Source organism: Tauraco erythrolophus, chromosome 18, assembly GCF_009769465.1.
Source record: "Tauraco erythrolophus isolate bTauEry1 chromosome 18, bTauEry1.pri, whole genome shotgun sequence".
Taxonomy (NCBI): Eukaryota; Metazoa; Chordata; class Aves; order Musophagiformes; family Musophagidae; genus Tauraco; species Tauraco erythrolophus.
In genome coordinates, this window is record NC_141482.1 from 12,916,269 (window position 1) to 12,942,763 (window position 26,495).

Sequence of the window (26,495 nt, forward strand, 5' to 3'; positions counted from 1 at the left end):
AATAAGCTTAACTGCCAGGATGAGGCACTTCAGGAATTCTAATTTCATGGAACCAGTTTCACCAAAAAAATTTGTTCTGCATAAGGTTTCAAAACGATGAAAAAGAACACGCATAATATTTTAATCAGGCTTCCCATATAATTTAAGCCGTGCCTTCGGCGTAAAAGAAAACAGTGATTATAGATTTGTGTTCACACGAAAATTTGTCTATTGATTTTTACGTTATAGCAAGCAGCAGACCCATAACGTCAACTGGCCTGTCATGGAACACACAGCAATTCCGGTGCAAATGCCACGCGCTGCTCCTGAAACACAGGCCAGCTGAGAAAAGGGCTCCTGAAGTGAGGGAACAGCCCACTAAAAGCAGTGGTAGTGATTTATTCCAGGGAGAGAAACATAGTGGTGATCTGGAAATTCTAAGAGCACAGCATTAGCCAGTCCTCACACCTCAAATTCATCATTTGAAATTTGACTCAACTTTAAGCAAAATAAAGGCTTTTAAAGCAGACTCAATGAGCTAAAGTTAAAGATGATATGAATAATCTACGGATTCCACGAGAATTTGTTTTTCTCCATGATCAAGCAATTAAAATACAAACCGAGAATTCTTTTTCCATGTTTTTCAGGGACTGAGAATCTTTTTCAAAATTCTCAAGTTCCTCAAGGAGGGCAAAATGAAATTTGTCCAGCTGCCTGATCCTACCAAAACAAAATGAGTTTCTTTTAGAAGGTATTCATTGCACTTTAAGGGTGGTTTAAAAAAAAAAAAAATCTTTCATTACAGACCTGCATTCATGAAGCTGGTAACTCATTGTTGTCAAATGCTCATGGGCAGCTCTTAATGATTGCTTATTAAAATGATCCATTTTCTGTGAGCGGCTCTATGAGGATGTTTTAAGATTAAATTCAGATTATTTTCACTTCAGGAAAAAAAAACCACCTGTAGTATGTTTAGTACTGTAATTGCTTAGTGTCACAGATCACACTGAGCAAAAAACCTTTTTTTTTATCATCTTCCTCTTCTTTAAGGAAAAGCTGTCTGTTCATGAAATGTAAATAAACATAGGTTTATGTTTCTGATAAAATTCTACCTAATTTAATTAGAAGTACATTATTTGAAAAATATATTTCCTCAAAATGGAGAAAGTACACATGGAATGAAGGATGTGTGCTTACAGCTGCCTTAGATAAACAAATGCCTTACTCAGGGTCATGCTTTCCTTTTACAAATAAATTTAATTCATGGGTTTGATAATTTGAAAAAAATCAAAATGCATTATGCTCATTACTTTAGATACATAAGCTTGTTTTGAAAAACAGATGAGAGAGAAAATAAATAGGCCTGGGAAAGAAAATCGTTTGGCAGTCAGGTACATAAAGGAATTGAAAAAGGCATAAAAAGACAGTTGAATTCTGTCATTTCTTGCCATTCTATGCATGTAGCCATTTTCATGTCCTTTTAAGCACATCCTGTGGTGTAAGACAAGCTGTCAATCACATGCCCATGTACCCACACAGACAGCTAATATTGTGTGTGAAATGTCTTGCCTCAATTTTCTTAGTAAATTCTTTCTGGAGCTTCTGACATATACTGATAGTCGAACAACCAGGTTCCCAGATTTCCCCATCCAAAACAGAGAGCTCATTTACAGATGTAGTAGATACGCTTTCAGACACTGGAAAGGAGTAAAAAAAGGATAATGTCAGAAATCAGTATAAGAAAGTATCCTATGCGGAGTTACAACAGGGCCTAGAACAGCCTTTGCCATATAGAGACTAATTTCACCAATTAAATGGCTGAGACCAGTTTCTATTTTTGTATCAATTTTCTGACTTTTTAAATGGATATAGTTTTATTTCTTTTTTTAAACACGTAAAATGCTTTTTTATAGATATTTCTTTTGCTAAAACTTTAATTTGGTATGTTATTTTAAACTTTTGCACAACCATAGTCAACTTTCCCTCCATAACCAACCTCTGTAAGTAACAGCATCATCTGTTTTAAATAATTTTCTAGGCTGTAATTTTGTTCCTCTGTTTCTTTCCTTTTCCTTCTTTTTGCTTGTTTCTGCCTCATCAGAATTGCTTTCTGTATCGCTGCGGTACCTTCGTTTGAGAAATGTCTGTATAGTTGGCCCTTTAATAAACATGAAAACCATGCTTAATTTTAGAATTATTTAGAACAACAACACAGGAGGATAAAGAAGAGTTTATTGACCTATTGGATCCAAATTTAGGAATATGTGTCTTGGCTTTAAAGCTCAAGAACTATATAAAAATTAGGCATTGCACTTATGGAGGACATGTTCAGTAGATATGAGAAATTGATGGAAATTAACAACAGGATTTCAACGGAATTCACGCAAGACTCGCTCATGAATGAGATTCACCTTATGCCCTCTTTTCCTGATAATACCATTATCCCCACTTTTTTCCCAGTATCAGAGGGAATGCTTCTAAGTCTTTTCTTAAGAGTGTAACTAACTCTTTACAGTAACTGCATTTTGGAGCCAAATTTTTGGCTTTTTTCAGGGTAATTAAAACAGCAGAGAAAATGAGAAAAAGCATAAAAATGGAATAATACTGAAAATATATACAAGAAAAGATTAAAAGACTTGGGCCATGTTTTTATGCCAAATAAACATTTTTCTTAACCTTTATGGAGACACATAGCAAGTTTATTAAATGTTTGTACCTGACTCATGAATGGGGCCATAAGGTTCTTCACTCCAAGACTGTACTTTACTTTCACTGGAAGCAGACGATGGAGATGGCGGTGCACAACCCTAAAGGAAAAGTCACTGACTTATTAGCTTCCAAATTAAAGCACTTTCAGAAGTTTTCATCAGAAATCCACATTTATGTTGCTTTTCATTAAACCAGGGACACAAACACAACTATCATAAGAAAAATAAATTAAAAAAAAATAAAATCACTGCATGAATTACTATCAGGTCTCACTAGATGAAAGAATAAACAAATTCTTCACCATGTTAATTAATGGCAGCAATAAGTCAAATGACCAATAAGGTCTAAATGTTTCTTGCAACAGCACACAGACAAAACCATTTCTTGAAGGAGTCATTGGTGCTTTTTTCAAGAACAAATGTACTTAAACATGCGGTTTGAAGGTCTACAGCAGTTTTTGTTTATTTGCCAATGCTACAATAGTTGTTATATTGAGTAGCAAATTCATGCTAAAACTATGAGAGCACTTTTTCACCTCAAGAGTTTTTCCATGCAGATGTCTCAATTCTTTAATTTGTGAAAAAATGTTTGCTTTTTATTGAAAGTCAAGAAGAAAATATTTACTCCCTGTTATTTTTTAAGATATTAATTATAATCGATCTTGTTGGGATACATTTTTTTCCTTGTATCCATCAGATAAATTTTTAAATATTTAAGATAAATTAGGAAATTATTTATCTTAAATATTTAAAAATTACCTAGCAGGATTTTCCAAGCAGGTCCCCAGTAAACATTATATATAGTGTTTAACATTAAGAAAGATACATTTCCCTTAAACTTCACTGTCTGTGAAGTTTATAGAATAGATTAAAAGCTGCAGCTCTCTTTGAAGAGCAAAGGATTTAGGAACATACCTCTTCTTTACTTTTGTTGGCAGGTTTAGTGACATCTTGCAGTTTTCCTTTAATAGAAAGTGTGTCTGAAAAGCAATGTCTGAAACTTGAATCTTCATTATTATCATGCTTTTCAGATACAGATCCTGTTGCATGTTTTCCACGGACAGTTTTATATGTTGTTAAGCTGAGCTACACATTAACAAAAAAAACCCCAACATTATTGAAAGGAGATGTACAACAGCATAAAGCAGCCGAACGAAACAATTTTGGTTAAAATAATGGTAGAGTAACTAATAGTCTTACCAAAGATGCTTCAGTTAAAACTGGTGAGAAGCTTTTATTTCCAAATGATAACTTTTTCGCAACCATCTCAGGAGACTGATTTAGATATGTATTTTGAATATTCTTTTTTTGTGGACAGAAATTATTGGGAGAGATTCCTTTCTCAAAGTTAAACATTTCCCTTTTTTCTACTGTTGACTCCTGAACATCAGGTGATCTTTCAATATCAGTATGCTCTTGAGTAACATCTCCTTCTGATACTCTTTCAGCACCTAGAAAACAGTTACTTAACTGTCAGTATGAGAAATGAAAGGAAAAAAAGGTAAGTTAAAGCCCCATATTGCTAACTGTTCCAACTCTGGGTATTTGCAAGTCTCGGATGTGTGGAATTTTACTCTAAGTGTTGGCATACGACTTGCCACACTTGCACTTTTTGCACTCTCCACATTATTTTACCAGTTACCAGATTCATTCTAACACTATGTGTTGCACTTCTATATTATGCTGATGTCAAATAACTGTACCAACCTATAAAAGTGTTTGTGACATGTTAATAACTTCCTTAAATTATGTGGTACACACTGAATTAGGGGATATCTCTTATTTTAAAAGCACAAAATAAATCTAAAATTGTACTACTGTGATAATCCTCATTTAACCTCCAACTTTTGATACAGGGTTGCTATAAATTAAAAGTTAAAATACCTACATCTCATTGTCTCAAGAGATGCAGGACTCTCAGACGAAGGCATTTCAATTTCCTTTTGTTCTGTAGAATTCTTTGATTTAATAAAAGCTTTATGTGCATAGGTAGCTACACTCTTTGGTTCCACAGACACAATATTCTGGAGTTCCTTTTGCTGATTTTCATTCTTGTTTTCCCCATTCATATGTTTCTATTAAAATACAAAGTTTATATAAGCACCATCTGTAAACCATATAGAAGTGGATATATGTGCAGGTAAAGAGCATATTATCTATACGTACCACTGAACAAGTAGAAGGTCCAAAAGGGAACATCATTAGAAATACTAAAATTCATAAAAATATCAGGTGTTCTAATATCTACAAGCATTGAATTTGTTTAATTCAGCACCCAAATTCCTACTTTTCTGAACTCCTTAAATATTTGAGGCAATGACTGATTCTTCAGGATTTAACCAGTGACTAATTACAGACCTATCCACACACGTTGAAAAAAAAAATGTTTTCGCATCCAACATCATTGCTTAATTTACTAAAAATCCTATTTGGATATTCAGCAAACGCATTGACATACCCTCTATCAAGTCAGCATTTTCTATTTTACTCAGAATAGCCACAGCACTATCAAAATCACATTATCTAAAAGAACAAAATTCAGCTCACTAAAACCTTCCATTTAATAGATGTTTTCAAACTATCATGATGTTTTTAAAATACAGGACACTGTAGTTCTTTGCAGCAGAATAAATTTCATAAATACAAACTGAAATACTATTATGACTGAGAAGATTATTTAGGACTGGTTTTCTTAGCAGCTAAATACTCATAATTAAAAAGAGGCACTAGTAGAAATAATGAAGAAAATTCAGTTCAACTTGCACATGTTGGGCACTTAAAATTCAGGAGTACCAAGTACAAAGTAGACCAAAGTTTATTTTGAAAAATATGACAGAAGTGGATTTCTAAGAACAAAGTGCAACTGTCTACCTGGTTTTTTGACTTCTCCTTAGGGGTGCGTGCTGAAAACTTCTTTTCACTCTCTGACTCTGAACTGGAAGGCTCTTTGTAATTTTTTGCAAATGCTGCTCTTCGAGGGCGTTTTTGCCTGGTGGGTTGTTCTATTGTTTCATCAGTTCTTGAATTCTGTTTTGCACATTTGTTTACCTTTGGAAGAACAAAAACATCTTCAGTTTATATCAGAATGTTTAATCAATAAATATATAAGAATAAGTGGCAGGTAACTTGGTTTAACTAATTGAAAACCATCATTTCAAAACAACTGAAAAAGTTTAACGTTACCAAAGCTCAGAGTCCAACCATCAGTCTGCTAAGCATTTTGGGAAGATAATTTTCACTGTAGATAGGGTAGAGCACAGTCAAGAATGTAAGAGTCAAAGAAGTGAAGGGGCAAAATAAATGCCATTTTTGAACTATAGCAAAGCTGAAACGGGTTTCCAAAGCTTGCTCTCCGAAACATGTGCACATTTGAATTAGACCGTAACTGGTGTGAAACAGAACAAAACCAAAAGCCTGCACAGTGAGCAGGAACCAGTATCCTTGCTCATCACCTCTGAAACGGTTACCTTCATCACTCGACTGGAAACAGTCTTCCTTTTTATCTGACCCCCCTCTACACCATAACTACTGTCACTCTCTCTACACAGCAGTCAATGTGCAGAAATAGAGCAAAGCACGTTCTCAATGGAAGAACTCCAGTGACCTGCCACTAGAAGGGATGTAAAACGTAAGCGCAACACCTCTCAGACTAGGAGAGATAAGAATTCTCTCCCACTACTCTCTTGAAAAGTCCTCCATGCAACACATACGCTTTCCCAGCCTCCTCATCTCCAGTCTACAGTGAATTCCTGGGCTTCAGATGCTCTCCACCTAAGTCTACGCAGTAGTGGAACCCTACCTCCTCAAAGTGGGCACTTGGAACTTGCTTGGGTACATCTGGGGAATTTCTCTACTAAATAAAGGACACATTTTAGTAAGCAGACTAATTCATCATCAGGCAATTGAAACTCTCCTCAGTTTTGAAGCCCCGTTCAGAACTGAAGCCCTGTTCAGTTGTGATTTGAATGGACGAGACATCACCATCAATACCTCCATGAGGTGATCGTATTTTCATATGCATGATTTACATTGACTGCACGTATGTAGCTTTAAGCTACTAACATTAAATAGATTTGAATAATTCTTATCCAGTTTCAGAGACCAAAGAGTAGTCTGGAGGGGACAGAGGAAGGTTTTGGGGTTTTTGGTGGCTTACAAACATCTACAAGTACCTTCTGGCTATTAAGCAGTAGACATAAACAATAATTTTAAGTAATAAAACTTACAAAAGCATCAATGTATAACAATAATTCTAACTGATAGCTAGTATTACACCTGAAATACCAGCTACATACTATATAAAAAGAATATAGTACCTGGATAGAACTCACTGTATTTAGCAAACAATCTTGAAACAAGCATGGAGAAATTGCACGTATTTATGAAAAACTATTTAAAACCAGTTTCTGTAGTGAGTTAAGACATTTTGACTATGTATTACAAATCTAGGTGCAAATTGACATTTACCTTTTTCTTACTTGCATTTTTGCCTTTAGGTTTATCCATGTGGCAAGCAGGTTCAGAGAATTTATCTGCTGTTACAATACACAGAGTTAGAAAAATCAGCAAAATATTAAAATGTTTGACATTTAGAGTTTTAGCTATAAAATCATGGAATTACTTTTATGCCCACAAACTTACTGATTCAGTATACTGCTTTCAGCGCATTATTTTAAAAAGCTAAAGGGTTTTTTTGTTAACAACAACCTCTGCCTGTTCCATCCTTCAATAATTTTCCACATTAAAACACAGACTTTTTTGAAATTAACCTTAATAAATTATTAAAACTAATCTGAAAATTCCTTATGCTGAGAAATAAGACAACAAAAATATATTGTATCTGCAACACAGCACATTACATGCTGTGCAGTACATTATCTATGGACAAACTTGTTGCAGAATTCTTAAGAAATATGAAAAAAGTTTCTTACTTTTGCCTGTGCCTGTTTGTTTCCCTAGGCTTTTATTTCTACTGTAATCAATTAACCGGGCTTTGGATTTTCTATTTGATTCTTGTAGCCAACTAACTTCTGTCTTGCTGTCATCACCTCTGTATTCTGTGTCTGTGTCACTAAAGAGATGTTTCTTGTTTTGATTGTTTCTAGTCTACAAAAACCAAAAAAGTTCTTAAGTTATTGATTTACTTTTAATATACCTTTCACTTACATAATTGGTATTTAAAAGCAGGAAGACAAGGTATACTGACACACAAAAATCTGAGCCTTACTTTTTTTCTTCCTTTTACTTCAGTACTAGTTTTACTGTTACCTGCGTTCCTTAATGAGAAAAAGAAAAAACAGCTTGAAACAATACATTTAAAAATACTTGTTCTAAATCTTTCTACTATTCATGCGAATTGTGGATTGAAGTTTAAAACAAGTGTACCTACTTTTGTTTTCACAGTCATTTTGGAAACATCTGTTCACCTTAAACCCCAAAGGATGTGCTTATTTGCTAATGATCAGTAAGAACATACAGTATTAAAATGTCCCTTTGCGGGCTGATCACTAACAAAAAACAACTCCCTCTATTCAGGAGTTTATATCCCCACAGTGTTCCCCAAACGGAACTAAAGCTGTTTTCTTCATGAAACACTTTCTTTCCTTTTTATCAGCTTCACAAAGAAAAATCATGAAACAGCCTAAGAGACCACAGCAGTTATGTTTATTGCTTGAAAAAACAACACAGTCAAGATACTATTGTCATGCATACATTCCCTGGATTTTCACAACGGAATGCTGGAGAATGCAGACAGTACTATTCTTCATGATAATCAGCAGGCTATGGCACAACACAGCATCCCTACCGTTTTTTGTTCGGATCTGTATGAACACTCTTTTCAGTGACATGCGATTCTTGGATCTAAAAATGTAAATAAATAAGAAACAAAGGTTTTCATTTGTTATAAAATTTAAAGAAAATTAAACAGGCCTCAGACAGTAACAGCTAAGGGCTTTTTTCCTCAGTTTTTACACTCAGCAATCAGCTTAGAAATTATCTAAGAACAGAGCTGATAGTTAAAACCAGCTGGAACTAACTGAAGCTTTCAACATCTCAAACTCATACATTAGTTTTTATGCAATTGCTTCACTACCTTCGCCAATTCAGCAGGCTCCTTTAAGCCATAAAAACCAAAACCATCATTTTCTGTCAGATTTTCTTTTTACTCAAACATCTGGGCAAAGATGTCTTTACAATGGGGATTGGAAGGATGGCAAGGACACTTTCAGGACAATAGGATAATTTAAAAATAACGACACTCCTAACAAACGGATTCATTCTTAAATCAGGAAAACATTGTCATAGCTTTAAGTGGCCAGAACCTTAGGATAGCATATATCATTATACATTTGAATGGAGATATTTCCATGGCAAACTTTTTCCCTCTACTTAGTTCAGTGATATAATTTGAATTTTTACATGTTAACTATGCTTTCAGTAGACATAATTTGACTGAGCTCCTTTATAATCTACTCAGATCAGTTTCAGTTATATTCTTACTCCAAGCTTTATCGTAGGCTCATCAAACCCACTGATGTTAAAGTTGTAGACATCATCCCTGTCAAGCAGACACAGAGATCAATTTTGTGAATGGATTAATAAACATTTCACAAAGTTAGGTATGGGTAATTAGAAATTTGGTTTGAAAATGTTTTAACTACTTACATAATATGACCAGTAGTCATATTAAGAAAAGCACTGGTTTTCAGGTTTCTACCCTGAACTTCTTCCTATACACAAATAAAAAGTTAACTCATACATCAAATTTGGACTATGCATTCATACACAGTCATCTCAAAAGGCAAGTTCTTCATCAAGAACATATGAAAAAACCTAGCAGCCCCTCAGACTTCCACTTGATTAGCAACAGTACAATATGGACAAGGGGACAAGAGCCAGTAGAAACTAAATCTTTTAAACTTTATCCTTCAAGGATATCAACAGAACTTCAGAATTTTTTCCCTCTAAACATTCAAGCTAATTTCTGTGTCCTGGCTATATCCCATTTAAGGATTCTACTCTCTCATTTACTATAATATTTTTATTCTACTTAGCATTGCCATGTTCCATAGGAACAGATTCAATTACATAATCTGTGAACAGGAATTAATTTGTGTTTCACTGGCTGATAGTTGCCTGTAAAAATATTATTCTACATAAGTAAATATATTAAAAGTATTTTAAGTACATACAGTCGACGTGTAAGTAACATTAACATCTACAGCGATTTAACATGCAGCGATATTTGTGAACTTCCACTTCACATCTACTAGCTACCACCATATATCTACATATATGACATGAAAAAAGTTCCAACAAAAGCAATAATATTTTACCTTAGAGAGACAGGATTTGTTTAAACGTGGCCTAAAACGTAAGGATACATTTTGTTGAATGCGAATTAGACTACATGGATTACAACACTGCTTACATAATTAAAAGCCTTATCAAACACACCACATTTATTCAGGCATTTAAATACAAAAACGAGTGGATGAAAAGATAGCCCCTTTCATTTGTGTGATCTAGAAACATTCGCTCCACATCTCACAGCTATCCTGCAGGGACTGCATGTCTTCCAAGTGCCTATCCAAACAGTTCAAAAGGTGACACAGCCTGACTATTCCAGGCCTTGGTCATCCAGTTACAAGCAAACATGGAGAGCATGTAATTCTACATAAAGTCTACGTCCAAGCAAGGTAAGACTAATTTTTCTTATTTAAGAATTTGTTAAATTTAAGCTCTCTAACAGTCAACTCTTTCAGGAAGAGAGAGCTAGGAACTTTAGATAATCAGAAAACTGATGACAGAATCCACGTTTGATGCCCAGATTATGATGAAGGATGGAGACACCCAACACATGCAGCACCCATGAAGTATCCCAGCTAAATTCTCTGCATGAAATGGCCTTTGTAGTTATTTCAACTACTGCAACTATTTGCCTACTAGTATCCTACTTTTTGGTACAATAGGGTTTATCATCAGTGAACAAATAATTCAGATGAAAGCAAGATAGGAAATAACTGTAGACAGAGGAGGAGATCACAGACAAAGCCACAGGGATAAAAAGAATAAGCACAAAAGTAAATAGTTCACACCATACCTGTTAAAACCCAAGGAGTCTCTTGCTTTGCTTTTCTCATCAGTCTTTACTTTGTATCTGTCACTGATTTGACTAATTAGTGATTTTGTTGCATCTGTCATTTCTTTAGATTTTGTTTTCTATAAAAATAGAGTTTAAGACTCAACTTTTAACCCATTCAACATTTCTTCTTAAAAAGAAATTCAGAGTAAACTAATCTTAAACAGGTCACATTGAAAAAGTAAACAGTGAAGCTGAAATTATTTCATCCACTTGGTAATAGTGGAAAGTCAATTAAAAATAAGTTTGTGACTAAATGAAAGTAAAATACAAATTTTGAAACACTGAAAATTTGACAATTTTCTCAATCACAAGACAAAGAAACGAAAGTAAAACTCTCACCATCTTTGATTGTTTTGGATTTGCAGCCTCTTTTCTAAAGAGAACATCAGGTTCCTCTTTTGTAAAATCAGAATGGAAAGATGTTTCAGACACTCTAGCTGAAAGAAATGGTTCAAATGACATTTCAGTAGCAGTTTAAATAATTTTCCCTCTGAACTTAACGGTTTCTGTTCCAAATGATTAACACTCTGACTGTCCACTACGTATTTTGCAATTTTCTTCCCTCATTGTATCAATTTAATTTTCTTGGGTTTTTTTTTTTCCTCTTGTTTAATTTCTTTGTTTATCTGGAGAGGTACTTCAAAAAAAATTGAATAAAAAGCAGTTCCTTCACTAACAATAGAAACTAATACAGGGGAAAAAAAAAAAAAGAAGAGCTATAGGTTAAAAATTCATCTCAAACATTAAACAGTTAAAGTGTGAACGTACGTGCCAATGATGGATTTAGCTTTTGCTTGTCACCAGTTGTTATATTCTTCTCAGGAACAGAGCATGCTCTTTTTTTCCACATTCTGGTTTTATCAAAAGAACTCTCCAAAAGACCAGACAGCCTAACAAAGATAAAGTCATCTTATTATCAGTGAACCGCAGAAAGTGAGTCTTAATTATGACAAGCGTGCATCACAAAATAGGAAAATAGTGACATCTTGTAGGTATCAATGTGTTTTACACTGTTACCTACGCCTGCTACCATTGTTGAATTAACCAATTCACTGTAAAATGGCAGGGTCTCAGAAACAACATTTATTTTTAAGTCAACTTCAAAAAGGTAACAACATCCTATGGCCATCATTAAACCTTGAACTTAGATAACTCTGTGGTGTGTCAAATCCACTACATTTTATGGTACAGTTCACTTATATAAACCTGTATGTCATTTGGACTTTATCTTCTGACATAATCTAAAAGAACCACTCTCCTTGTAACTACTGAAGTTTACTTAAACTCCTACTCTGATCTTGTTAATGAGTACTATTGTCACAAACGGATTCACCAATTTAAAGTCTTTGATTAAGACAACAGAACAGGATTGCTCATGAAGTAGTCTTAGCAAATACAGGTAAGAGTGCTGGTTTGGTGCCATGAATTTCAGAATAAAAAAATAAAAGAACATAACACAAGCGACCTGACTTACACAGCACATAGTTCTTTACGCAACTTTCAGGTAAGACAATTAAATTCTGCCATTTTCTGCAACTATGCAACAAAATTCTGGCATTGAAAATGCTCCCTTCAAAGTGAGTGACAACAACAATGACATGGTATTCTTTTCCAATACTTACAAAGGTTTGTTGCTTCTCCCTACTGGCTGAGAATCAGGAACAATATCTAACGCTTCATCTAAATGAGACATTAATTTGGTATCAATTATGATTATGAAAGAAATGGATGAAATTATTTTAATTTTAAAAGGACTATCAATACTGTAAAATTACTTGCCTAAAGTTTGCTTTTGCATGGGCTCAATTTCTGCGTCTTGTAGTGTTTCTAAAACTTCTTCAGCACACATTTGCTACAGTGAGATAATACCAAAAAGAAAATATTAGTGTAGGACTATAAACAGTATAACCTCATAAACTTGCATTTCCCCTAATAATATATGAAATTATTTTTTCATTCATAGAAGTGCTGATTCCAGTAACTTTTCAGGTAGTTTTGCCTCATTTTTGATACTTGACTTCCTGATCTTCTGTTCTGTTTCACAAAATTCATTGTCTAGTGTACATCTTTGCCCACTCTAAAAAGCACAATAAATTAACACTGACAATTACAATCCATAAAAGCAAAAGAAGTTAAATTCTCCTAGAAAGTAACACTAGAAATATTCTAAACTACACATTCTATATGTTAAAGTCTTTTTCTAAAAGCATGGCTAGATCAAAAAATGCTTCAGAATCCCATAGTCCAGGATTTGACCTGAATCTGACCCAGAAAGACACTCAGAAATAAAATAAAAATGTTACTTTGAAGTCTTTGTTCAACTGAAACAGAAGCAAAAATACATATATTCAAACTGCAGTGCAGTGATACCTAGGCAGTTTTGTCTGATTTTAGTGAACGCCTAATCAAAAATGCACTAAAACCAATGGTATAAATACTATAACCTGAAGACCATAACATTTCGCAACTATAGCTGAATTTATTCCATGTTTTTAAGAGAATTTCAAGACTGCATAATTAATGGGAGATTCTGTGCAAACACCGTTCTCATACTATACACAAAGGAAGAATTGTGGTTCTAGTAAAAGCAACTCTGGGGTCAGAACTGGTGAGCGAATGCAAATTTAGCTAATTTTGTAAGAGTTCAGTCTGACTTCAGACATATTAAACCTGAAATCCAGAGGACAAGAAAATCTTATGAAATAAAGTAAAACACATTCTTTTCTAAAAGTCAGTTGCTGACTGCAAAACTCTAGCTCTTTAAAATATGAGTTAGGAACAAATCAGAATAGAAATTAACATTATTCTGAGTAAAACTTAGCTCCAGATGACATGCATACTCCAGTAGGTTCTTGATAGAAATTCTTTGTTCTGCTCTGATTTACTGCATTGTTGTTAGACCTTTCAGCAGAGCTTGTCATTTCCAAAGGTAATTTAAATCGTCCTTTACAAGGAGTGGCTGAAAACAAACCAGAGGCATGTTAGAATTCTACCCTTTCTTCTGTTACGATTGCTGTGCTCTCTGTGACATCAACATAAAGATTTTTTTCCCGTGATCACATCTATTCCATTAACTTCAAAAACAGTTGGCTAGTATTTTTATCAACTCATTATGTACCTTACATAATTCTATTAATTTCAATTAAGTTACATGGAGGTTAATAAGCCCATAGACTGTGGATGTCTGGAGGCAAGCAATAGTCTGGCTCTGGTAGAAAATAGTTGGTCACCTATTTGAAGATTTTACTGTAATATATTTTTGCTAGAAGAGACTGTGTGGTTAAGTCCCAAATAAAAAAGTTACAGAAGTTGTCTGTCTTGTTCCATCCTAATCTGAAAATGCTTTCTTTTCCAGCCTCTGTTACTCTTAATTTATATGTGATACATAGGAATACAGACTAAGGATACTGATGCTCTTGAGACAGTTAAAACAAGAAAATTTAGTTTGTTAGTCATGTTGTTCTGCCACGAGTTGCATCTCCAGCCTCTACTGGTCTTTGTCTGACGAATCTCTCCCTTGTAGAAAGTATTAAATATCTGTTACAGTAAGACACAATTTCCTACAGTAAGTAGGAAATTGATCACTCCTCCTTATGGTAAAGTCTCTTCCCTATCCTTTTCTCTGTAAGAAGCACTTTCGACGCAAGCATGAGCAGCAGTGGATCCCACCTTCCTCACTTCCAGATAACCAACTGCCCCTTGAAGAAACAAACACAGTTTCTAAATAAGAGTATAATGGAAGTGACAGATGTACACATTGGAGAAAGCTGATTTTTCACCACAACTGCTATAAAAGAACTGACTGCTGAGAATTCTTGAAACCAAGAGTATATGAGGAGAGAGATGAGAAAACATCAATGTTTTAGGTCTTCTGATTGATCGCTGCCTTCTCAGCAGCAGTAACAACGACAGGTGGCTTTCAGCTGTTTTGAATTCCTGCACCATGTCTATGGACCAAGAGCAAGCAGCCTAGTTGAAAAATGTCAACTTTAAAGCACATGGTAGGGAGATTTTAAGGTCTACTTTTCATTTCCAGCTCTGCAAAGGATAGCAATTCATGCTTATATTTCAAAGACAATTTATAGCATATTTTTACCCTGAAAGTTCTTGTAAACTTACATGTGCTAACAAATAGCAGTGGACTCCTTGTGGAAAATCTTGTCGTTCCAGGAATAAGCACGGATGCTTCAGACACTTTCCTTTTACAAGAGGTAGTTATCTTGAGGAACAGAAAAAACTTGACCATAACATACAGATTCAAGGATGAACACACACGCTTTTAGAAAACCTATTACAAGGGTCTTTTGGCACTTTCCATTATTGGAATAGCAGTTGCTGCACACATCAATGTAATGTGATTTTCATGCAGTTCCCTTTTCAGAGAAAGTTCACCAAAATACTTGAATTGTATAAATACTTAAAACTAATGTTTTTAAACTGAGATCTGTGATTGTTGTTTTCTAAATTAATTCAAATGAAGTACGGACAAATCCTGTCCCTTGTTAACAACCAGAGTAACCGGTACGATTCCTAGGGATTTCTGCAAAGCCATCACATAAGCTACAAACCAGCAGAATCTCAGGACAGGTTACCAGACTACTGCCAGAAAGACACATTGCATGATAAAGACACGGTGACACTGCTTCATCTTTTCTCCCATCCTTAGCCTATCTGTAGTTAGTCCTAGCATAAGCATAAGACATTTATAACTTCAGAGTGATTGTGGGGCAAAAGCAACACCGGGCTTCATGAATTGGGCTCCTTTCAGTTTAAACCAGAGTCAGCTATGCATAGGAGCAGTCCCATGAACCTGTGATTTGAATAACCAGGATACAGAATTCATCCTGACAACCACATTGTTTTTGTCATCATCAGTCCCTGTGAATGTCAAGCCTCTAGGACTTGTCCCTAATTACAGCTACTACTATTGCTGATCACTAGCAAGGCTCCAGAGGCTACACCAGACCTTTGCACATCGTAAGGGATCTAAGCATGTCCTAAACACGTTTATCTTTAAAGAGAATTCTCAGAGCATAATGGTCTGAAGAACGTTAACAATTGCTTTGTAATTTTGTCACATTGTTATAGTTTCAAAACACATAACGAATTAAATGGACTTACATAGCTTAATGTGAAGTCACAAGAAAAACAATCAAATCCTGTATTAATTATATTCTGACTCTATAATAATAGTGTTTTTCTATTATTAAACATTTCTCATATTTTAATTTACTTGTATTTTTGATGTACTCCTCTCTGTTTCGATAATCCTACTTACCGTGGAGGAATCGCTTCTGCCTTTTTCTTGATCGTTATTTTTATTCAGAGTCCTCAAAGATCCAGGAAGTTGCTGGGTTTTGTACTTACTGAGTTTCCCCTCTTCTTCACATTTTTCTTCCAAACATGGTGACACCTGACTTTCTGGTACCGTAACCTATACAGTATTTTGGATTTCTAAAATTTTTATACAATATTTGGATTTTATTATGTTTAATATTTATACAGACACACACAGAGCTACTTCTTTACTCAAAGTAATACATTCCTCACTGTAGATTTTGATACACTTCATGACTTATATACTTCTAGTTTGAAAAGCATCCAATGTAACTGTTATTTTTGCTAACACGAATGGGTTACCAAATCACAATTCAAATGAAAGAACTTCCCTTGTGTATATTCTATGAATTGGATATTAATATTATTATCTCCCCAAATATACAATACATATTTAATAGAAATCACTTAACTGGTTTTAAAGTTATCTTTACTTACCGGCATTTTAGAAGTCCTCAGTTTTATGGTGAACAATCATAAATTAGCTAATAATCAGATTAAATATGAAACCCAAGAAAACAACCATCTCAGTATACTGAAGCAAAATACCTGTGATCCGCTTTCATCAAAGATGACGTGTACAGCTGTTTTGGCAACTGATGCGGAGTGCTTCTTACTAAAGCCCTACAAAGTGAGTAGCCATCTATGTCAAATATACACTTTCCTCAATTTTTTTTTAAACAAGAAACAAAGAAAATATTTAAGGCAGACATCAGAAGTGTCTGAAATCAGATTATAGGGGAAAATAAGATTCTACAAGCTCACAGCCCGTTCCTCACAACTTTCTCAGTCAGAGCTCAGGGCCAAGTAGTTTGTTACAACCAGTAAGGAAAAAGCTATGGCTTGCTAAAAACTTTTTACTAAATTAGTAAATTCGTGAGAGAGGCAAGCATAAATAGATACCAAAAATCACAGCTATGACAATGTTTATACGGCATTCAAAAAGGTGTGTAAATCTTACCTTACATTTACTAAATCCATAAATCTTTCTGGTTACATCTTTGATTTCCAAGATAGAATCGAAATATAAAAAAATTTTCTCTCCTTCTTGATTACCCACATTCATTGGACTTTTTAGATCTATTGTTAATAATTTCTTTGAATCTTTTTCTGAACAAAACAAAATTTGGAAAGTAGTTTCATTAAAATTTAACAATACAGTGTTTGTAAATACATGAAACTTACTTGTGTTCTTCAGTTCAGCAATTAAGATGTATATTAACTCACTCTAAGCTACAGTAAATTTTATTAGTGAAATAATTCAACAATCAATCTTTTAGAAATACTTATTCTGTATATTATCCTGTAGAATTTTCTTTGAAGGTCATTTACTATAGCTGCAGACAAATTATAGATATTTACAAAACAATTCTAATCAGTTTAAAAGAAACATTATTATGGCTTGCTAATAAATTTTTTACTAAATTAGTAAATAAGACATTGTCTTATGCCTTATTTTGCATTGAAATAACTATAAGACATTACTTTAAAATTATTTTAATAAAATCACAGCTGCATGCCTAAAATGCAAATGTGACTGCAGTGCAATTTTACCTCTGATAACAACAGTACCTACAATGTTTTAAGTGAGAATTTTGCTTTGCTGACAATTAAGTCAGTATTTTAGGATTAACCAATTTGAAAACCCAAGTTAGTGTGTAACAAAAGATCACATTTTTGAGTGCCAATACCTTCAAGGCTGTACAGGTCTACCTCTTCTTCTGGTATAATGACTGTTTCCCACTGATGATCCTTATATGAAAAACACATATTTTTAAAGCTAGAAAAGCATTATATTACAATTAAGTGAAGTGCAGGGATCAGAAAGTTTTTTCAGTGAGGACAAATTTTCAACTTTTTAAATCCTTTGTTACAAGGAGCGTAACATTGACAACAGTAAACAATATTTCAGAAGAGCTACAGTAGAGACATTAATCTAAACAGTTGAGTCTCACCTACAAAAATTCTAATTGCAATTTTGTAAATGTCCTCTTGTTCATGTGTGCATATGTTAAACTGTTTGCAAACTATTAGAAAGTCATTACTTTGACATTGTTTGATTTAAACATGTACATCGAATCTAGATTTTTTTTTTCTCCCCTTCACACTATAGATGCACACATAACTTCCACATGTTGATGTGAGGAAATAAATTCGATACACTTAAAAGAATGTGTATCTATTGCCTCCGAAAGATCTAGTATGACAGGGAAAAATTAGCTTACTGCATCATCTGCTGCCACATAGAAAGATATGCTTCTGCTGCCAACGTTGAAATCAATCCAAAATTCTTCAAGGTTTTCATCCAATGGTATCTGTAGCTAAAACAAAAAAATTAAGATAACAGAGTATAAGCTGAGAGCAATGATTTATACTCGCTAAGAGGCTTTGTGTTATGGTCTGACAAACTTTACCTATATGTACATCTGTATAGTCCTGAAAAAAAAATTACTTACTTGATCCTTATTTTTTCTTAACTAGAAGGCAAAAAAATTCTTCAGCTGCACAGATGAAAATCTGTGGATATATGATTAAGCCTGTAACTTACCTCGTATTTATCAAGAGCTGCTGATAGACACGGATACGTGAAAACTCTGTAAGAAAAGGATATTTCATCAAGTATCCTAAAATGCAGTAAATAAATATTGCATATCAGAACACGGCAACTGTGCTGTGTTTTCAGCACAAAACCTGTGTGCTTTAGAGACTAAGCAGCCACAGCAACCAGAAGAGCAGCCACTTGACTGCATCTCTTCCCCGAAGGAGACAGCATGAAATTTAATATATCCTTACAATTAAAGCAGTGGTCTCAGACCTCGTCACTACTTTCATACTTCTATCTTATCTGCTGATATTTGAAGAACAGTATCCAAACTGAACAGACACCTGATATAAACATACCAGACAATCTCTCTCCTGCCATGACATATCAAAGTAACATGCAGAGCACGTGATCGTATAGATAAGGAATAAGCTCATATTTTCTCTTCCTTTTCAGGTCCTATTTCTCTAGCAGATATTCTCATTGATCATTATCTCAAGGTAAATATCCTAAATCAATAAATAAAGGAATATATACTAAGAGATTACTAGCTATTGTTATATGACATGTTTATTGCAAAATCCCGAGATGGTCATTATTTCAACAGAACTAAATAGAATACAAAAAAACCCTAGCTCCTTACAAACATTTATTAAAGGAAGTGTAACACACGCTTTATATTGTTTAAGAATCTTTTCAAATGAATGTTCTTTACTTAGTGAACAGTTTCTTCAAGCTGTTATCTAATAATCTGAAACTTACCTTATGTTTGCCTTTTTCCAAATATTGGAATTACATAAAATTAGCATCTTGATAGAGAAGATAATATCAGTGACAATGTGCCAAAAGATGGTATTTCTTTACTATTTAATTTATTTTCTATTTAATATTTTAAAATATATTAATTCTGTGTGGTTCCTTGACTTTATACCACAGCAACATTAGTCTTATTTGCTTGTATTATTTTAATTCAGTTTTCCAAAGACAGTTTATGTGATACAAAGATTATTCCTCATGAATGGCTATAAAATCCAGAAAGCGAAAATATATTAGCTTTAAAAATTCATTTTTACCTTCTTTTGTCTCCAAGCATGCCGTTCACTTGGTTAAGAAATCTTCTGCAATCCTATTAAAACAGAAATATCTTGAGGAATTGTAGAACAAAAGTTTACCTCCCTGGAAATACTTTTAATGTGACTTACTGTTTCAAACTCAGAATCTTTAATTCCTTTAAATGCATTGGACACAAACTCCATGGAAAACCACTGGCACGCCAGTTCTCCTCTTTGTTTCTCTGATATCATTCTGCATAAAGCTTCTGTAATGGCTACTTGCAGGTCATAGTCTACAGCACAACACATTGCACAGGAATAGTAGTTTTAAAGATACTAGTGATGTGAAAAAATATCATTATGTAGGAAATCGGTACAAGAAGTGCTGAACATTTCATGTTATCTATCACATTGTATACAAATACGTAACCCATAACGGACATATAGATAAAGAACTAAGGGAATAAGGATGACTAAGCAACCTCTGTTTCAAAATGAAATTTCAACCAAACTTTCAAGGAATGTCAGAGCAACACCAGGAATATAAGCAAGAGATAAGAAGTTTTCAACTTTCACCTGGCTGAACTGGGAAACTGTTGGACACCAAAGTGACCCCTGAGAGACACTATAGTACTACTAAACATGGCTATCAGTTCACTGTCCTCAAAGACTGACTTCCTCATCAGCTTTTACTATTTTAAACTTATATTCTAGAGAAGAAAAGGACTGAAAACTTCAAAGAGTTAGCCATACACTGCATACATCTGAAATGGTCTAGTTTGCAGGTTGTTTTTATGCAGTATTTGTATTTTTCAAAGGACTCTAATTGCAACATTCTGCAGCTTCTAAATGTCTTCTCTGGATTTTTAATGGGTCTGCATGTAATTTTTAAGAAGCTCAAGACTAAATTGTTTATGAAGTCCCACGCTCACCTCCAGCATCCAAAATTCTCCTCCCCATGTCACTCCTGCCAAACAAAATAATGTATAAAAATAGGACAGCAACATAAAGGACAGAAGAAAAGTTTATTTAATTACAAGCTTTCAATGTATGAGACAAAACCTTGATTCCACTAAACTATTAGACTTCAAAGGGGCCAGTCTGTTATGCTAAGGATATGCATTGGAAAGTACTACTGGAGAAGTGAATCACATGACATATCGTTTTAATTCTATTTATTTTTTGAAATGCTGCAAAAAAATTCTGAACGTGAATAGCTTGTTCTTCCAGTGACTGATTCACTGTGCCTTACATGCATTCTTATAAATAAGAGTTTAATTATTTTAAGATAACTGGGATGAGAAGAAGCCTACCCCAGATTGGGAAAGAGGTAAATTCAGGTTTGTAATGGAGACTAATTAATGAGAACACCTGCCCACAGCCACTACCACTGACAACACAATAGCAATTGAACAGTGAGTTAAACAGGGACCAAGCTGCACGCGTTATAAACAGCCTTAGTAAAAACTGCCTTCCCAGGTGTGCAAATGATGTAATGATATGAAAATTAAATTAAGATTATTTACATGACATGCAACATTTCCTTTGTAGAAAATATCTTCCTCCTGGCATCTCGAGGCGTGTTGTCAAGCATCAAATTAAGTTTTCTAACTACCTAAGAAGAGCGGGGAAAAAAAGGAGTAAGATTAAATATAAAATAAGTTGTTAAAGTTTAAGTTATTCTCATTTTGGGCCCTTGTAATATATTTCATACTACTGAAGAAAATAACATGCTTAAATAATTGGAAAACAAGAAAGGACAATGTGTTCTATCTGACCTTAAATGGTATTTATCTTAATATAACTACCTCTATTTCAATAAATCACATTACCTTTAATGCGAACATCAGTTGCTGAAGTTTCTTATTTGCAGGTTTAAATATAAGAAAAAACTTTGAAAGCTAGAGTTCTGTCTGCAGTTGATTGCTGAGCTAAAGCCTACCTTAAATTTGCATTAAAAAGCCCTTCCTGTGGGGATGTAGCCTTTACAGACTTTTTTGTAACTTTGTTTAGAGAGGAAAAAACACCTGAAAACCTGAGGTTACAAAAATAAACAGCAGAAATTTGCTGTATACTAGAAGGTATAGAAATTTCCTTCAAGTATCTAAAGAATTTCCAACCAACAATCTTAATATGCTCTATTACGGCTGCTATAAATAGGATTATTTTCTACATTTTTATACAGCTTTCTCACCAGAATCTTAATAATGCTGTTTTGTAATTTACCATCCAAAATTAAAATTACACGTCAATAATCTGAACCTCTCCCTCAACACACAAATGACAACAAATGTTCTCAGAGAAACATTAAATCATCCTTCTGATACCAGAGCACTACAATATTCTCTTTTTTGTAGCATGTATGCAGTTAAATTACTATTTTCACAAAATCTGTTAATACACTAACCAGAAAACTGTTGCTTAGAAAGAAAAATGCTTACCTCATGCTGAACATAAATACTAATTCTTACATCAGTGATGAGGGTACACGTTCTCAGAACAAAGTTTTCTAGTATTTGCATTTTACCTAATGAACAGGAAAAAAGTAATATGAAGAGTTATCAAGAGTGTATTAGGGTGCCCCCTCATCAGCATTTGGAAAAAAGATTCATTTTCATTTAAAATGAAATACAGTAGGCCTTCCTTTCCATGTAGGATTACTCCTGTTTGAAAATAAACATCTTAAGCTTCATGGTTAAACGCAAGAAAAAACTGCTACTTCAACCTACAGTAAATATGGCTTTTTATGATGTTTCTATTCCTGTGCATCACTGCATAAGTCCCCTGGGCACGAGATAATTATTTTTAAAATATAATCAGATCAATTCAGTAACTTAGCCCTCTGAGACATAATTCAGACTCTAGAATTTATCTTCCCAGGGACAAGGAAACGAATCTTTCATTTTGATCGTGACAGCACAACAGTCTGTAGAGACTTTCTACCTAGTGCTATTCTGAAGGGTAAGAGCAGCGAGGTGTTCATGACCACAAGGTCAATAAAGAAGGACCACTGTGCTATGCTGAGCTATGACAGTAGCTCAGAAAATGTTCTTTTTAGGAAAAACTCAGTTCAGTTGCCATCTCTGAGGAGACCAGACTATTCTGGTTTGCTATTACTGACATCGCCAAGTTACAAGGGCATTTTTCAGTAGAGAAACCTCAAATTAAACAGTTACAGTTGACATTTAAGCGTTTTTTCACATGAACAAGAAATATAGTCCTTCGTGGGCAGAACTGCCCTCTTGGGGATAAGCTCTTTTCTGTTACAGTTTGTTAGCTGAAGCATATAGATCTGGTGGTAAACTTACATCAGAACAAGAAACTTTGTACCACCCTCATCATACGTGTTCTCAGAACTACCTTACCTCAAGATGGCTCCACAAGTAGGAAGAGATATTTTAACACTGATAACCTTAAAATGTTCTTTTCAGAACACTTCCAACTATGATGCCTAAGGTACACTTTTTTAAGCTCACCTTCAGGTCTGCTGTCACATATCGCCTACAATAAAAGACAAAACAAAACATCATTTTGATACAGTAAATATTACAGCAGAAAAATCAGGTAACGTACCTAAAGCAAGTAATCAAAAAGCATTCAAGATACTAAAATTACTTCACCTTTCATGAAGAGCATGAGAGACTTCTTCTAATACCAACTGTGGTTTCCCTAAACTATATTAGTTAAATTTATGGAAATTATTTCCCCCAAAAATTTTATTAACAGAAGAATACTCACAGATATTATAAACCTAGGGTCCTGGGATTAGCATACCAATAATTCATGTTATCAAAATAAGACCAAGATGAAATTTTTTTGTTCATTGAACACTTACATTCTGCGGGTTTTTTTTAATTTTATTTTGTGATGCTAATCATGAACAGAAAACGAGTGTGAATACAGGCAAACTATTCATCCAAAAATAATCTGTTTCAGAAACTATTGTAACATTAACTGTAGAAGAATATTAAATAGAAACACGTTTGAAAGTCTTTTTTTTGCTAAACTAGTAGTAATTATTTTGGCAAATACACACAATGTATTTTATGATCGATGTATTTTTACCAGCAACACGTTGAAGAAATCTTCAGCCAGACTTATAAGCATTTCATTCTTTCCATTTCCTCCGCGGATCAAAATTCCTTTTACCTTTTCAAACCAATTAACCATGTAAAGGGAAAATAAAAGCAAATCTATTTTAATAGCATGAAAAAGGACAATAGTTTGTATTATACTTAAGTAAAATTATACAAACTATACAGAGATTAAAACAACAGCGACACTGTTACCAGTACTTTAGCACCAGACTGAAATTTTTCACTCACACTAAACAAAGACAGGTGATTTCAAAATAATATAATTTCTGTAGCTGACTCTCACACAAAAACTAGAGATCTACTTTTACAACTGCCATCACGCACAAAAGAGCTGAAAACAGCTAACAGCTGAAGGAAAAGTGTGTTTGTAGGTGTGAACATAAAGTTATTACCACACTTTTTTTTTTTTGAATTAACGCAGTTGAGTAACACTTATCTGACATTGCCATTAACTTTCTTCAGTGAAATCTCCAGTGAAAGAAATAAGGAAGTGGTGTCTGTTTTTCAGTATACTTATTATGTTGAGTTACAAACGATTAATGCATTTAACATGCAGGTTGAAACAACACAAAATAATCAGAACAGCACTATAATCTGTTGAAAGAACATGTACAATATCGCTGTTGCAAGTATTAACAAAAAAAAATATTAAATTGCACCAGGAAATTCCAATTCTTGACTCAAAAGTAGTACAGCAAGCTCATGTAAAAAGATATCATCCTGTTGAAATTAATTATATTTACTAATAAACTGAATAATAAATAATAAACAATTATGTATTGCATAATTTGCAAAGTCTTCACTGTGGTAGAGCAGCATCACTTTATCAGAGGCCATTTTCAAAGAACATTTAAATTTGAATCATGTTTGTTACGGGCAATTCTTTATTCAGAAACAATGAATGACCAAATTGAATGCTAAGCTGTTCAGCACTGAATCATTGCTTAGGCATGCCTTATTAATTTTATATATGTATTTTCAGAAGTTCATGTATGCTTTATGGTTTTACTTATCCTTCCAATAAGACCGTGTTTTATCATTGCTGGGAGCCCATCTTCTCCTGCTATGCTGACTTTTTCCCCACATTTCTGAATAGAATTTAGCAAAGTGGAAATGCTTTTGACTTCTTGTTTGTCAAGTTCCTGAAATTGAAATGATAACGTAAGCTTTAGTGTACAGTTCTAGAAGAATCTGCACTTCATCAACCAGATGTCTTTTTGTTCTCAAAAGCCACCTTCATTGCGGCTTGAAGTAGAGATTTCATTCTTAAATTTTATTTCAGTTTTTCAAATCAAATACTGGTATAAACTGAGTCAAATGAAAAAACTTTTTTCTGACTGTTACAATGGCAGTATAAATTATTCTGATGTAATGATTACAGTACCCGACACAGAAGTTTGTCTAATTTGTTGACAAACTGGTTGCTGCATTTGTGAGAGACATTTTCACAGTCTTCTGTTGCCAGAAATTCTTCTAATAATTGGAAATTTTTTTTTCTTGTAGCTTCATCAATTAACTTTTCAAACTGTCAACAATAAAAGAAAATAGAGCAACTGTATTACTGTATGCTTAACACAGATACTGACTAACAGTTTCTAACATAGGTTTTAGGCAATCATCTGTTGCATTCTAAGCAAGTATTCCGAATTCCAAAACCATTAAATGTAAAACCTAAAGCACAGAACACCATATCTAATGAGTTAATATGCAAGCACTTACTCACTGAGTTTTTAATTATTTGGCAGTTTTCCTTAATTGAATGGGTTTTCTATGCTCATATTACAAATAAATGCTTGCATAAGTGCTCATTGTGTTGATACACACTCCTTAGTATATTTAATGTTTTACATTTCTAAGTTATCTGTTAATGACTTTAAAAAGATACTAATATATTTGAGGACTACTGCCTTCATCAACCGCTTCACCACCGTATTCTTTCTAAATCAATTAGAGCCAGATTTCAACATTTTGATCTTAAGTATCATCCCAACTGATTCATGTATGTCAAATACTTATGATTTATTCTCATCAATAACAACTTCCAGTTCCTCTTGCTTTCTACCTAGCTAGTTAGCACTAACCTATGTCAAAGGAAAGTTTCTTCCTATTTGTTGCTACAAATGCAACTTCTATTTGTAATTAAATACCAGAAACAGTGCTTTAAGCTAGTAATTAAAAAAAATGAATACTCATATTCTGATCCATAAGTACCTACCTGCATCTCACTCCTGGCTGCCATTTTTGCAATTCCTCTACTCAGCTGCATAAGAAAGGAACAATCATCACTTGACCAAAACACAATTCACCAGCACAGACTTCAAACAGGTTTTGCAAACACAACAGTAATCAGTCAAAATACATTACGAATTCCAAAAATCATCACTAGTATAAATGCTATTTACAAAATTAAACTAACGGGGGCTATAAGGGAACATCCTTACATGGATAAACAATTGCTTAAAATAACTTTGGCAATGGCGAAACAGAGGGTGCTGCATGGACTCTCGATTTTTCTCAGCACGAAAAAAAGCATAAAGATGGCCAATTGTACTGTCAACACCACGTTATTCAGAAAAGTCAATGGCAGAACTCCAGAAGGGCCTCATTATAAAATGGTAGGTAAAGTAATTTAAG

The 26,495-nt window shown here is 34.0% G+C and overlaps 1 protein-coding gene across 1 annotated transcript in view; it reads right to left on the reverse strand.

Annotated features, from left to right (window-relative positions):
- SYCP2 (synaptonemal complex protein 2) overlaps positions 1-26,100 on the reverse strand; it is a 31,019-nt gene extending 4,919 nt beyond the window's left edge. The window contains exons 1-39 of the mRNA XM_086623165.1: positions 26,077-26,100; positions 25,246-25,386; positions 24,875-25,003; positions 23,830-23,934; positions 23,241-23,265; positions 22,206-22,291; positions 21,291-21,379; positions 20,697-20,731; positions 19,915-20,057; positions 19,786-19,838; positions 18,719-18,764; positions 18,396-18,491; positions 17,862-17,922; positions 17,132-17,280; positions 16,720-16,794; positions 16,112-16,267; positions 14,953-15,052; positions 13,674-13,792; positions 12,613-12,685; positions 12,456-12,513; positions 11,590-11,723; positions 11,173-11,273; positions 10,792-10,910; positions 10,025-10,055; positions 9,354-9,418; positions 9,189-9,246; positions 8,494-8,549; positions 7,915-7,963; positions 7,619-7,793; positions 7,155-7,222; positions 5,559-5,735; positions 4,576-4,762; positions 3,888-4,138; positions 3,603-3,773; positions 2,696-2,786; positions 1,976-2,137; positions 1,549-1,676; positions 787-881; positions 600-699 (exon numbers count right to left, since the gene is read on the reverse strand). Of these exons, the coding sequence (XP_086479291.1) occupies positions 600-699; positions 787-881; positions 1,549-1,676; positions 1,976-2,137; positions 2,696-2,786; positions 3,603-3,773; positions 3,888-4,138; positions 4,576-4,762; positions 5,559-5,735; positions 7,155-7,222; positions 7,619-7,793; positions 7,915-7,963; positions 8,494-8,549; positions 9,189-9,246; positions 9,354-9,418; positions 10,025-10,055; positions 10,792-10,910; positions 11,173-11,273; positions 11,590-11,723; positions 12,456-12,513; positions 12,613-12,685; positions 13,674-13,792; positions 14,953-15,052; positions 16,112-16,267; positions 16,720-16,794; positions 17,132-17,280; positions 17,862-17,922; positions 18,396-18,491; positions 18,719-18,764; positions 19,786-19,838; positions 19,915-20,057; positions 20,697-20,731; positions 21,291-21,379; positions 22,206-22,291; positions 23,241-23,265; positions 23,830-23,934; positions 24,875-25,003; positions 25,246-25,386; positions 26,077-26,100 (3,981 nt within the window). The remainder of the gene's footprint in view (positions 1-599; positions 700-786; positions 882-1,548; positions 1,677-1,975; positions 2,138-2,695; positions 2,787-3,602; positions 3,774-3,887; positions 4,139-4,575; positions 4,763-5,558; positions 5,736-7,154; positions 7,223-7,618; positions 7,794-7,914; positions 7,964-8,493; positions 8,550-9,188; positions 9,247-9,353; positions 9,419-10,024; positions 10,056-10,791; positions 10,911-11,172; positions 11,274-11,589; positions 11,724-12,455; positions 12,514-12,612; positions 12,686-13,673; positions 13,793-14,952; positions 15,053-16,111; positions 16,268-16,719; positions 16,795-17,131; positions 17,281-17,861; positions 17,923-18,395; positions 18,492-18,718; positions 18,765-19,785; positions 19,839-19,914; positions 20,058-20,696; positions 20,732-21,290; positions 21,380-22,205; positions 22,292-23,240; positions 23,266-23,829; positions 23,935-24,874; positions 25,004-25,245; positions 25,387-26,076) is intronic.
- Positions 26,101-26,495: the final 395 nt, after the last annotated feature.